The sequence below is a fragment of the Oxyura jamaicensis genome, chromosome 24, assembly GCF_011077185.1.
Source record: "Oxyura jamaicensis isolate SHBP4307 breed ruddy duck chromosome 24, BPBGC_Ojam_1.0, whole genome shotgun sequence".
NCBI lineage: Eukaryota > Metazoa > Chordata > Aves > Anseriformes > Anatidae > Oxyura > Oxyura jamaicensis.
Genome location: NC_048916.1, coordinates 6,511,044 through 6,524,966, shown reverse-complemented (window position 1 = coordinate 6,524,966; position 13,923 = coordinate 6,511,044). Strand labels below are relative to the sequence as shown.

General features: G+C 55.7%; 1 protein-coding gene across 1 annotated transcript in view; it reads right to left on the bottom strand.

Annotated features, from left to right (window-relative positions):
• SIK3 (SIK family kinase 3) overlaps window positions 1–13,923 on the bottom strand; it is a 37,836-nt gene that overhangs the window by 1,955 nt on the left and 21,958 nt on the right. The window contains 11 exon segments of the mRNA XM_035346145.1: window positions 366–533; window positions 888–1,020; window positions 1,788–1,951; window positions 5,299–6,182; window positions 6,784–7,067; window positions 7,069–7,142; window positions 7,658–7,767; window positions 8,469–8,554; window positions 8,867–8,992; window positions 9,767–9,917; window positions 12,997–13,140. Coding sequence (XP_035202036.1) covers window positions 376–533; window positions 888–1,020; window positions 1,788–1,951; window positions 5,299–6,182; window positions 6,784–7,067; window positions 7,069–7,142; window positions 7,658–7,767; window positions 8,469–8,554; window positions 8,867–8,992; window positions 9,767–9,917; window positions 12,997–13,140 — 2,314 coding nt within the window. The 3' untranslated portion in view covers window positions 366–375.

Sequence of the window (13,923 nt, the reverse complement as noted above, 5' to 3'; positions counted from 1 at the left end):
AAAAAGCAGAGATGCGTTAGGGATACCACGAAACGGCAATCCTGCTCCCACAGCCCCTTGCCCTGTTCACAGTCCGGACCCGTAAGCTATGCCCAGAACAGGGCCACTGCCAGTAAAACGTGGCACAAGCGTGTGACAGCAAGTGCGTGGAGGAGGACGCTTCCCCCCAACAAGCAGAAGGGACAGCAGACAGCCACAGAGCGCAGGAGCTCGGAGCCGGTCTCTTCTCCAGCCTTGCACCAACACCAGAGCAACGGCACGGGGAAGGAGACACAGGTGGAAGTCTGGCCAGCACATCTTTGGGTCTGCCATCCAGGCGAGCCTGGGTGTGTGGGTGGAGGGAAACGGAGGACACGGATACTCACTCCCTCCTCGTTACACCCCTGCCTGCTCCATCCCAAAGGGCACCTCCGGGTGCTTGTAACTCAGTAGGACGTCCGTAATACATGTCGACGGGTAACAGGAGGTGTTTAGATGCTGGTTGCCATCACCTAGGTTGGGATGCTCTTGACCTTCCAAACCCTCTCCGCATTCTGTAAGATCAAAGACCAACATCAGGGCTTGCACTAGGAGCACTAAGGACTTACAGCTTCTGCGTGGGGATCAGGCCAGCAGGTGAGGCTGCCTGGTGTTTCTGCAGGAAGCCCAGATCACTGATCCAAGCTCAGGCTCTGGCCAAGAGCACCCACGCAGTGAGCTCTGCAGGCTGTCACAGGCTCGTACCCAAAGCATGGCAGGGCCAGAGAGACCCCTGCTGCACTGCTCTCGGGGAGCAGGGGTGGCTCTGCAAAGCAGACTGCGAGCTGTCAGGCCCACGTGGATTCTTCTCAGTTCCTGACCCACGCCCTGCGCAGGGTCCCGGGGCCTCCACGTCTCTGGGTCCTTACCCTCGCTCTCCCTGTCCCGCAGCTGCTGGCTGGCCATGAGTGACGACTGGCTGAGGACGGCATCAGACATCCGAGCAGAGCTGAGTGCTTTTCCTGCCATTAAACTCATTCCAGGCAAGTTATCTAACTGCACCTGCGGAGACACCAGCACACAGCTCAAAGGGGGATCAGAACCAGTCACCGGCTGCGCCCCCCGCCTATCCCCAACAGGCTGCCCAGGGGGTTTCTGCAAGCCCTCAGTGATGGCCTCCGGGAAGAAGTAAGGAGCAGACACCGGGGACAGCAGAGGTGTGGCTGATGCCACCTCAACACCTGGGAACGGACGGGATGATCGGACTGCGCTCCACACCTGCATGTGACTGGTGAGGGAAGGGCCCTTCTCCCTCGTAGCAGGAGGAAACTGGCAAGGAACACGCCAAGATGTGAGTATGACTGTTCTCAGAGATGCAGAACATGGGAAGCAGAGCAGCTGCTCTTTGTTCCTGGTCAAGGTCTGCGCTGTAACAGCCAGGTCATTTAGCAGCCCTGCAGAACTGAAAGCTGGGCTTTGAGCTCCTGTAATCCTCTGCAGCCACAGCCAAGCCTGGGGCAGCCCAAATGGCTTCACCAGAAACACCTCGGGGGAAAGAGAAGAGGTGCCATAGCTGCAGCAGCCAGCTCTGGGACAAATCAGGCAACACACGAGCAAAGCAGTACTTCCCACGTTGGTCCCTGTTAAAATGCTTTCAGTATTAGCAAACCGATGTGCTGACTGGGGCCTCTCAACAGCAATTCATTCTTAGCAGCCCCACGGAGCAGGGCACTGTCTTTCCTACGTGACGCCTCGTCCAGAATCCACACACAGCGAGGGAGCTCGGCGCTGCCTCTAGATCTGCTGGGCACGGGCCTCTTCAGACTTACGTAGGCATCATCGCTGTTCTGGATGGTGTGGTGTCTCTGCAGGGTCCTGGGCCGCGGGTGCTCGCCGGCCGCGGGTCGCGCGGGGTAGCCCAGCCCGTTGTGGTCAGGCACCTGCATGGCTTGGCCGGGGGAGCTCCTGTCCATACAGTTCCCTACGATAGACTCTTGAAAACCAGACAAGACAGAAAAAGGAGAGGTTATTACAAGGAACTGGCAGCTCTCGGTGACACGTGACGCTGTGAGGCTGCGGGTCTGTGCCCTGACAGCATGAACAAACCTCGCTGCAGAGCAGCGCGCTGCCTGCCAGGTGACAACTGCTGGCTGCTCTCACACACGTGGTGCAGCATCTCCCCGACACGGCAGGCAGGCAGACCTCTCCCTCCATCGCACAGCACGCCCCAGCTGCCTCCCCCTTGGACCCGAGCACATCCTGCACCCTGCTCTGTGCACTGCTCGTATTACACAAGAGAAGGGGGAGAAGGGTCTCCTCCCCAGCCTCCAACACAGGATGTTCTAGCAGGGCCCCTTGGCAATTGTATGCAACATATCTGGCTGGAAGAGTTGCCAGGATACTAGCTTTTATCAGATGACTTCTCCCTGCCCTCCTACAATCTGGCTCTAGGAGTACAAGAGTGTTCTGCCTGGCAAAGTCCATCTGCACTGCAAGCTCTTATGACCGAGGGTAAAGGCTACATTCCTATCAAGCAAAACCTATCGTCATCAAGTACATGATGTTTTGAATAAAGTCCTGAGGTATGGAGAAGCCTGTCATTGGCTCTGATGCATGTAAACAGTTCTCTCTTGGTGAGGAGTCCTACAGAGCACAAACATGCGGACGTGGCCACGAGCACTGGGGAGCTGCCCTGAGGTGACACCCTGCAGGTAGATCCCCAGAGAGTCACCGGGTTTTACAGGGCTTGCTCAGCAGGAAGTGATCCCTGCAAGACGTTTCCTGGCTGGGAGATGCGAGAAGTGCTCTCTCCAGAGTGACTTCTCCCTGAAATTACCAAATCTGGACCAGACTGGGTCACAACCGAACTCTGCCACCCGGGCTCCCCGCGCTGCTCCCAGGCCCGCGGCCACGCCAGCTCGCCCGCTCCAGCATCCTTCCCGGCAGGATCGCGCCCTGCGCGCAGACACACGGGGCTGCCAGCACCACGTCCGGCAGCCAGGGATGCAGCTGGCCTCCTCTCCTTTGCACAACCAGGGGGTTAAGCTTGGTTAACGGTCAGCCTTCCCGGAAAACACAAGAAGGAAAACATGAGGTAACACCGAGCTGGCAGAGCCGTGCCACCCACGCACCGCTCGGGACGCTCTTCCAACTGTGGGAACGGCCGCGCGGGCAGGCAGGCGCCAGCAGCCCGCTGCTGCTGCTCCATAAACCAGGCTGGGCCCGGCCGCGAGCCCTGGCACCAGCCTGGGGGGACAGGGGAAGGCCCCTCGGCCAGGCTCCGTGGCCAAACGGGGCCCCGACCTGTGACAGCCACACACCGGTGGTCCCTAGCGCTGCGGCACCTCTGGGACCACCGCGGCTCAGGCAGCAGAGGTGGGGAGCCCTGAATTTGGGCTCCTTTCCTCGCCGGGTGCCGTTCCAGCAGCCTGAGCCCGCAGCCAGAAGGCCTTTTCTCCTCTCCCGCCCTGGGCCAGGCGCGCTTTGTGTCCCTGCAGCATGTGACGCTGGCAGCGCGCGGGGCCACCACCGCCAGCTCGGGGGAAGGCAGGGTTCCCACGGCAGGAGGCTCAACGGGCCTGGCAGAGCTGCTCAGATGCAGCTGGGTCACATCCTGAGTGCAGGTGTGGTTGAAACGGGCACGATCCCCGGTCACCACCTACGGCTGATGCGGGGGGCGAGCGTCTCCCGTCCTTTAGCACCCGCGCACGGCACTCGGTAACCCCCGGGCTGTACCACACGCCTGTGAGTGACACCATTATGGGCGCCTACAGGGAGATTTATAGGATTTCGGTGTAGGTCAGTGTGCCCAGGCCGCTCGGATGCCCACACCGTTGGGAGCCGAAGCAGCACAGGCCGGATTCCAAGTGGGTTATGGGAGCCCGGAGGAAGGCGCTCCGAGCAGCTGCGTCTCCGAGTATGGTTTACTACACGAGCCCTCCAAACAGCCCATCAGAAGTGCTTACACAACACTATTTGTAAACATTTACTTGCTTTTACTCATTTACAAAGTCTTGTAGTCTAAAGTCCTTTTCCCTTGTGTAACCTGTTTTAGCACCATCGGTACCGGGGCAGAAATTTAGCTCTGACTTCACCAGCCCCTCTCATCTCACACGTTCCAGCCTTACGATATTATGATGTAAACCCAAGATTGGGTCCAAAACGCACTGCCCAGCTTCCAACCTCCGCTTAACCTGGGGCGATTCTTCCCTTCTGTGCTTCAAGCACCGCAGGGAAACCGAGGTCTGAGAGAAAACACCCCGGGAACACAATTTTGGAAGGCTTCAGAAGAGCCGTGCCTCGTCCCCACGCCCCTGCCCCAAGCTGAGGGCCGTGGCTTGGCATGCCCGCGCTGCCCTGGGAGCCGCTCTGTTCCAGCCCGGTACTTTCCCAACAAACCCATGCTGTGTCCCCAAACAAAACGCTGCCTCCTGTGCCCAGGACACTGCTCCTTGCAATAGGGCTCTCTGTGCCAAGGGCGAGCTGATGGCTTCAGACCAGCGCAACTCAGTCCTGCAGTGAATGCCGATCCACCCCGCTCGGCCTGGAAAGCCTCCCTCCAAAGCCCGTTGAGCTACGGGGCAGGGGTTTGTTTTTCCTACAGAAAAGGCCTGTAATTGCAGCCCCGGCAGGGTTTTCTCTTACAGCACATCGCTGCCAATGCAGCCACCAAGGAGCAAGGGCACAACTGCTTCCAGCTAGCAGGGAAGTTCTTCCTTCAACGCTAACGGCAAGTTTAAACTCACTTTCTTTGGCATCACCCCTCTAGCTCAAGCGAGCCTTGCTGCTGCTGCTGCTGCTTCCCGACGGGCCGGAGCAGTTGGTGCAAGGCACATTTAGCAGCAAGTCGTTTATCACAGTCCTTAGGGAGCTTGTTTATGGAAGCTTTGGCAGTGCCTGGACTCAGGGGTCTGCTCAGAAGGAACATGCCCCAGTGCAGTTACAGCTGTACCAGTAACAACTTCTGGGCACTTGTTTACACAGGGTGGGGAACATCCCCAGGAATACAGGAGTCAGCAGATCACAGCATCTCTTTGGAGACCTCTCTCTTTGGTATCCTGAGACCTGGCCTTTATCTGCCTGCAGAAGTAGGTCAAATTCCAAAGAGAAGAATCTGGTCAAGTTCCCTTCTTATTTAACGCTGTTTATTAGAGAGACTATGCCTGCAATTTACTTATGGCCACAGAAGCCAGAAAGAATCTAGGTAATTCTGTGCTATGCAAAGTATGTCACGAAATCCTTGCTGTACTGGGTAGGGATGGTGTTCTCTGGCAGAAACGCGAGCGACACGCAGCCAACATGGAAAAGCATTTCATCCACGCGAGCAGCACCGAGCCTTACCTCTGCTGGGCACCTTATTCCTACTGAATCCAGCAGCGGGCTGATGTCTGTATTGATGTGTCCCCAACTCCTGCGCGTGATTAGCAGTTCCTAGCAAAGATTCTGGGTCCCCGTGCCCTCCTGCATTTACAAGCAGAGGGGTCTCGTGGCAACCTTTGGTCAATGTGTTTGAATTCTTACTGTCTGGAAAGCTGTCCCTGGCGCCCTCGCACGCACAGTCCTCCTCCATGCTCTCCGAGTGGAACAGGGCTGGCTGGTGTACGTATCCGTGCGGTGGCACGGCCGCAGGTACCTGCTGGATACATTCTTGCGCCCTGATTTTTAAGAGATGCTGGGGGCTGTTCTGCGGATGGTACGTGTCAGCACTCTGGTAAGGCAAAGACAACGACTGACGCTCCGACAGGCTCTGTCCCATGCTGGTGCCCATGTTCCCAGCATCCCCTTGACTCATGTGCCTGAACAACTCTTGAAATTCTTGCTGCTGCTGCTGCTGCTGCTGCTGCTGCCGCCGTTTGATGAGCTGTGCAAATTCTGCCTGGGGCAGCCGCATGTCCGTGTGCCCCGTGAGCGAGTGCCGGGGAGAAAGTAGTCCCTGGAGGATGTGCGGTACCTGCTGGTGTCGGCTGTAATCGGGAGGTGTCGGGGACAACAGTGCTTGCTGTAGTGCCGATGCAGTGTAGTGCTGCTGTTGCTGATGTGCATTTTGAGGGAAATTGGGATACTGGTCAAGCTGCGGGACTTTCAGAGCTTGCTGAGCCGGAGGAAACCCAACTCCTCCCGATGGGCTGTAGTTACTGGGGGAAACACGAGGCTGCTCCGGGAACAGGTGGGGGTGTAAGTGCACCTGGTCGTAGTTGGCAGGGGAATACCTGTTCACGTTCAGACTGCAAAGAAGAAAACAGAACAAGTGGCTGTACTGCGGCAGCTCCGGCTGAACGAGGCACACGGGGCTGCTTCCTGTGGTCCTGCCACACACGGGGCCCACTTGACCTGCTGCGCCCACGTGAGAGCAGGAGGTGACAGCTACTCCGACGGCAGAGTGACCATAGTCACCCAAGTGACCCACCAGGGAGAGCCGAAGCATGAGGTGGTGCAGCCCTGTCCAGAGCTGCTAAGTGTAAGGGAAGCAGGAACCATGGCTGCACAGAGGAAAATATGACTTTTGGGAAAAAAAGATATGCAAAAGCACCCCTGCTTAGCTTTTCACTTACTAGCAAAGAGACCCCTGGCAGGAGGCAGTGGCAGCCACTCCGGGCAGGAGGTGCTTCCCAAGCCACAGGGCAGGTTCCCTGAGCCCCCACCCTGAAAAAGGAACTGCTGCTGGTGGCAGGGAGCCAGCCTCAACCCCGGAACAAGTGCAGCACAGCCCGGGGCTGCTGCAGAAACCCCATCTCCATGTGATGGACGGCAGCTCTGCCTGACACCCACCCCCACCGCTGCTCCCCCCTGCTCGGGGGCACGGTGCAGGGTGCCCGGTGGCCTTACCTGTGCGACTCGGCGCTGTCGGCGCTGAGCTGCTTGGACAGCTGCCTGTGGCCGTAGGTGAGGGAGGCCATCAGGTTTGCACGGTGCTGCATCTGCATCTGGTTGGCGCTGGGGCTGATGGACATGCCCCGCGCGTGGGAGGACATGCCCTGCCCGGCCACCGAGGCGCCTTGCAGGAGGTTGTTGCTGACCATGTCACCGGGCTCCTGCACTTGGATGGTGACCTGCTGAGGCTGTGACTGCTGCTGCAGGCCCAGGCACGTCAGCCCCATGTTTGGGGGGGGGGGAACAGTTACCAGACTGCGGGAAGATTGTGTTGTGGGACGGCATCCCTTGGAACTGGGACTGGGAGGCTGCACCTGCGAGGAACAGAGACTCTCAGCACCTCCGGCAAGGCTCGGGAGAGAGGAGCTGCTGCTCTTTGGGGCGTGCTGAGAGCCCCAGCATGGCTGCAGATGGCGAGGGGAGAGCTGCTCCTGACTCCTGTCACACTGCACCAGGGTGCAAAAGTCACGGCTAGAGGCCCTCGCACAGAAAGGGAAACAAAGCAGAGTTGACAGTGATTTGCATAAACCCAGGAATATCAGCCCTTCCTCCCCACCCCCAGGAGCGATAAGTAAGGATCTCATGACAAGAAACGTATCAACACATTCCAGCTGGCAGATCCTTGCGAGCTCTCGATAACACCAGCCCTTGCTGCCAGATGGAGAATCTTTTACATCATCAGCAAACCGCAAGGACTCGAACGCAGAGGGACCGAAGCCCCCAGCACCCACACGCACTGTTTTCCCCGGAGCTTTGCTAAAACCATACGGTTCTGCCAAGTGGCCCGCCCCGAGGAGCGCAGATGGCTCAGTAAACTGTCGGTGCTTACCGTGGGGCTGGAGCACGCTGCTGCTCACAGGAGGTGGGCTACTGTTTGGTTGCCTGAAGAGATGGTTATTAGGGTGGTTCGGGGGCGGGCTGGATGGCTGAATCCGTAACCTACGCAGGGAAACAAGAGCCTTTTCATCATGCGTGCTCCTCATTAAGATGCCTTTTCAACTGAGAGAACTGACGCCAAATGCTACATCGCTGTTGTTTTAAATAAACACCACGAAGCCCGTGTTTGGGATCCCGAGCTCTCTGCAGCTTGCCTTCTGTTTTGAAAGCCATCTAACTTGCCCAGGTCACAGAGGTAGTGAGCATAACCCAGTGGCTAGAACAAAAACCCCAGGGACAAGGACACCGCAAGCTGTCTTCCTGAGTCACTCTGGCCTGTGAGAAAGCCTGCCCTTCTCCTTCCCCAGAATTCTGCCGCATCCACAAGCCGGGGCGATGCAGACAAGGACTGTTACCTAACAGACAGCCTGAAGAGGACCGAGAAGCCCAGAAGCAGCTCCGAGTAGAAGCACGATACAAACTGGCTTACTGAAGGTAACGTTTTCAAGCTGGTCAGAAGGCAGAGCTGTCTATCATTTGTTCAAAGCAGATCTGTGCCTTTGAATCACATTTCTCTACCTCCAGAAGTCCTTCAGACAGAATCCAGCAAAAAGGACCTGGCACATTCACCTGGGAACTGGCTCAGCCATTCTAATTCTACACGCTTCCAGCCTGGCCCTGGCCTCTAAGTGTGCTAGCTCACCCCTGGGCTTGAGGTCGAGAGAATCCTATCCCCCGGAGCTCTACTAAAGCCATTTCTTTACCTCTGAAGCTGGTGAGTGAGCAGAGCCGGCTGGTTTTCACATTGAGCTTGCAAGGGTGGAGACGGCTGAGGTGGCCGGATACAGTCCTGAACCAGGCACCAGAAAACAAGAAGTGTTTGTGATCAATGATGGAGCAAGTAAAACATTTCGGAAATGCTGACTGGTGAAGTAGGACATATCCAAGTGTTCTCCAAACACTTGATCCCTGACTGCAGCTTTGGCTATCACAGCAGCTGAGTAAACATCGCTGCTGAACTCCTTCAGGCTTGCTTCTTACTACAGCAAGCTGAGCCATCTACCCTCCTCAATCCCACAGGGACCAGCTCGGTATTTATTTATCTGCAGCCATGCAGGAAACCCAGCCAAGACATCAGAAGGTCTGGTTCAGGCTCTAGTACCTGAATCTGCTGATGAAGAATCTGATGGTGCTGCTCCTGCTGGTACAACATGTGCTGCTGCTGCGTCTTCTCCAGTGTCCTCTCATCCATGTGCCCACCATACATCTTCTGAAGCTGCTCACACTCCTGCAACAAATGCAACACAGCCTCCAAGTGACCTTTTGTGCATGGCAACAGAGCAGCCTGTTGTCTACCTATCTGAAAAATCCAGTACCAAAACCCGATCCATTTGACAGAATCGGGTGTGTGATAACATGGCTAGCTCAAGCCTTAGATAACAGAGAAACTGCACACGAGATCAAACCAGCACCATTGCATTCCCCCAAAAATGCAAGCACAAAGCTTTTGTAATGATAACTTAAAGGTGAAAAGAGCATCTCATATTTCTCCTGTGTTGCAAGGTGAAAGTCCTGTCCCAGTGCCAAATCCCACTGAAGCCATTGATAAGACATACACGGGCTGCAGAGGGAATACAATGCGACATACTCCGAGCTCAAGCAGTAGGAACTGCCCTTTGCCCAGGCATCCTGGAACAGCCCCAAAACATTTCTGCCATAGGAAATGTGGGAGAGCAGCAAACACAATCTGGCAGTGCTGATGGGACCACAAGGGCTGGCAGAACAGCCCCAGTATGGGCACAGCACCTGCATTATTTCCCCCCAGAAAGAGTGGGGTGGAACCCCGGGGTTCACAGATTGCAGTTGAACAGCACATTTAGAGGACATTCATCAGGGCTGCTGCAGACATTCAGGAGGAGAAAGCTCCTCAGCTGGAAGGCCGCTGCATGTCCACAGCCATCGGCTGTAAAGACTTGACCTTTCGCTTCCTTCAGGAGTAGGCCTGAGACAGTAAGAAACCCTCGTAGATGCTCTTTGGAGGTCCCCCACGCCCCTCTTTTACCTGCTGAAGCTGTTTGATGCTGCTGTTATTGCCCATCTTCTCCAGGTGGGCTTTGAAAGCCTGGATGCTGGCAGCACCATCAGAGAAGCGCCGAACCGGGGAGAAGCGTTCAGTGGGGAGGTGCAGAGTATTGGAGTCCTTGTAAATAGAACTGAACACATGGGGAAGTGGGTTAGTGATGCCAGATTTAAAAAACAAGCTCCGGTAGAGACATTTAATTTACACCAGCCACGCCAAGTTCTACCTGCCCACTCATCCAGAATAAATCATGTTTTAGATTAAGAAATAATGTGCTATCATCACCACGAACAGGAGACGGGATCACCGAGTAGCCTCAGTGCCTGGGCAGATAAATGTCTTACGGGTTGGACGTGGTTCAACCACCAACCAGATCGGAGATGGGCAGCAACTCCTCCACCCAAATACATCCATCCCTCAGAGAGATAAAGTTTAGGGAAGCTATTCAGCAACCTAAAAATGCAAATTCATCTCTTCAGTAGTCACTTCTGGAGCTCTCCAGCTCCCGAGGTCCCTGACTACCTCTCAGGGACTGCTGATGCTTGTGGGTGACAGCAGAGGCACAGAGAAGGGAGGTTTCTCCTGCTCCCAGCCTGACGTGCTCCACTGAGGAGGAAGGGGGGCTGGCATCCCTGCTCAGAGATGCACTGAATTCAAAAAGAGGACAAGGACATAAAACTCTGCACAGTAGGCAAAGTCTTCCTAAAGCATCAGCCATGCTGTCACTTCACTCGCAGAGTCTCCTGGTTGCTTGGCCCTGTGCAGTCAGAACAGGTACCTTGGAAGAGCAGACACAGCCAGCGTCAAGGCAACTGCGCCAGGAATCTACACAGGGCTTTCTCTTCACCGTGAGATTTCTTCTTCACCATAAGAGGGAGCCAGAATAGGATTTTTTTGGGAGCTCATTTCTTCCGCAGCTGGGGCTCCCCCTTATCAGAGTCGAGCACTAAGCTCCTGCCCTGCTATCAAGGTGAAACTTGTATTATCATTAACAAGGCTAACTTCCCACATGTGTAAAAATGCGCCCTCTGACAAACAGAGGCAAGTTCCTCCGCCTGCCCTAATGGTTTCTGTGCAAATCCATTCCACAAACCCATCCGTGTTTAGTGGTACGGGCTCCGACTGAAGCCCATGGGTGCGGTCAGGGAGACGTGCTCCTTCCAGCACTTCCACAGCCTGGCACTACAGCCAACAGGAGCCATCTGCCTGCAGACTGGTGCGGTCCTGGTGTGTGCGACTGCAGACGAGTCAGTGCCGTCGCTGCTGCGAGTACTGGCTCTTGGCTGAAGCCTGTTCCAAGAAGAATGATTTCTCCCGGAGAGGCTTCCCTTGTCAGAAGGTGACCGGTGCTGGAACCCCGCCAGCACGCTGGGCTCAGTTCCTGTCCCTTGGCCTGGCTGAGCAGGACATGCTGCAGTTTCTATAGATTACACCCGACTTTGTTCCAAGGACAGAGCTGTGCCACTGCCTTTTGATGCTATCCCATCCATTATCCTAATCCATTTGATCTTTTGTCGTAGCAGTGGAAAGCAGAAGCTACAGATAAAAATCTCACCGAGGTTCCCAAACACTCACGGCCAAGGCAGATCAATGCTGCCCACCGTGCTTCAATTCTGCTTCCAGATACTAAGTCGTCATGACCAAAACTGGTGCTATGTATAAAGAAGATGGCTTAAAATATGTTAAGTGCTAAAATAAGCCCCACCAGCTGTTCAGTAGCCAAGGTCTATTTCTGTGATGGCAAGACTGCTAATGGTTTCTGTGCTGTGTGTCTCAGACACGACTGGGGGAGTCGCTTTGGGCCGTGGTCAGATGAAGTTTCCATATTTCTCAGGCAAAACGGGAGGCAGGCTTAGAGCACGTTACGACACTGAGGGTGGAATGAACAGATGCCACCCTGTTCGTGATGCAACCAGCCTCAGGACTCCAAAGCCAGGAGGCAGAGGTGATACCAGCGTATTGACTGGGTAAGCGCGTTTCAACAATTTGTTAAAGCAAAACAAAAACCAGTTCCTGCAACGTGTGAGTGACCCAGCTTACCTTCACGATTTGAAGCAATCCTTAAAGTAGGACGCAGCATATTCTGGTTGTTTTGCAAGCTGCACTTCTCTTCCTATCAAGCTTTTCTGTGACCCTAGAAACCTTTCCTCCCCCCCCCCCCCCCCCCAAGCAGCTCTGGGGGAGTAACTTCAGCGCACAGAGGTGCTTATCTTGGTTGTCTGGAGTTCCAGCGTGGCACTGACTCTGCCTCAGTCTGCTCAGAGTTCACCTGTCTCTGCTGATTACATCAGTGCTCAGCTCAGCAGGTATCTGGCTACAATAAAAAGCGCTTTGTCAAGCTTGCCAGTGTGAGCTGGCTGAAGGATTTAGCGTGAGCACTAATCTAGCCTGGTAGGCAACTTGCTTTTTCAAGAGGGAGACTAACGGGCAGCAAACTGCAGTCTGCAGCTGGTTTACGCTCTTGGCACCGAGAGGGTCACAGTGCGTGTTTTAAGCTCTCTCTGTGGCATTAGTGTCTCCGGTTTGCTGCTGTGCCAAGTACTCTGTGTCAAATTAACACCTCTCCATCAGGAATGACCCACCCAAACATTCTGAGTGTGTTAAGATACAATCTGCAGCAGTTCCCTCCTTTCCATTGTGAATTTTCTTCCCTCCCAAGCTTCTTTTCCCCACATCATTCCCAGCAGGGGTTACAGATCAGAAATAAAATGGCTCTCCAGGAGCTTTGCAAAGAGACTTTGCAGTCTAAACACACAACTCTGGTGCAGAACAGTGAGGTTTTTAAGCCCTGGCATAGATGATTTTTGGTGCAGTCCTATCCCTGCATCTGACTCCAAAATAATCCATAGAAAATCTGCTACCTACAGGTAACTTGACACCTACCCGTACGACAGAGAAAAGCTCTCCTCTAACATGGATAGTTTACTCCCATCCCCTTCAGTGATGGCAGCTATTCTGGCAAGTCATCTCCAGCCACAAACACAGGGCTGGAGGGGAAGAGCCAGCTGATTCCTGCCCCGGCACTGCCCACGTCTGCAGAACTCCAACGTCCCCAGGGTGGTCAGACATCTGCCCCGGGGCCTGCTCCTGGTACTTCTTCCTCCTCCTCGCCCCTCCCTGCCAAGCAGGATGTCCTCAGAGCTCCGTTCCAGGTGACATCTGAGCAGGTTTCCTGGCGCAAAGCTGCCCGAACGGCCGGTGCCATTACTCACCGGTGCTGATCGGGTACCAGGTGTGGAGCCCAAGCCCGGGGTCGGAAGGACTGCTGTCCTAGCTGCCTCTGCAAGTCTGGAGGGATTTCAGCTGTAGGGTTGGTCATTGCCAGAGTGTGCCTTTTTGACCTATTTGCCAAGTATCTGCAACAAGCAGGAGCACATTTTATAAGAGACTGATGTGATGATACTCCAAAAACAGGGAGTGTTAGATAATCCAGAGTAAACGAGAAGGAAGAGCGCTTGCTGCAGTGCTCAGAACCGGCTGGGAGCTGCGTGACGCCCAGGGAGAAGCACGCCGCAGACACACTGCCCCTGCCTGTCGGATCGCCAGGCCTTCAGTGCTCAGGGGACACCTGCAGCTTCAGCTGCTTGTGCGCTAAGGCCAGCCTCAGGGGGAGAGAGCAGCCGCTTGCCTTTCCCAGCAGGAAAGCCGCATGTCAGCCCGAGGGGAATGCTGGTTATTCCTTTGGGAATACCGAAATGACCAGCTGCCGTCAGCCAGGATTCACGGCACTACAACAGGCCTGCCTCCCTCTCCCAAGGCCCTGCCGAGCCTCAGGGAAGTCTTTTCATGGCGCCAAGAGACTAGTCAGGAGAAACCTCGCAAGAGAAGGGGCGCCGAGCAGAGCTGCTGCTCAGCACCCCCTTGCTGGTCGCCCTTTGCACTTCAGCCCTGACCTGTCACACCCTGGGCCCAGCGCGCGAGCAGAGGCCAGCTCAGCACAGCTCGGGAAGGGCGCGTAAGGGACAGCCCGCCGGGGATTAAGGGTGAGCAGAGGCTCGGCTGCCCCAGGAGCATGACAAAGTGCAGGGCCGAGCGAGGCCTGGTGCCCAGCCCGGTCGCAGGGCGCCATCTAGGCCCTGCTCCGCTCCCCATGGAGCAGACATCGCCCGGCGATGTGCAGGGGAAGAGCAGCAAGGGAA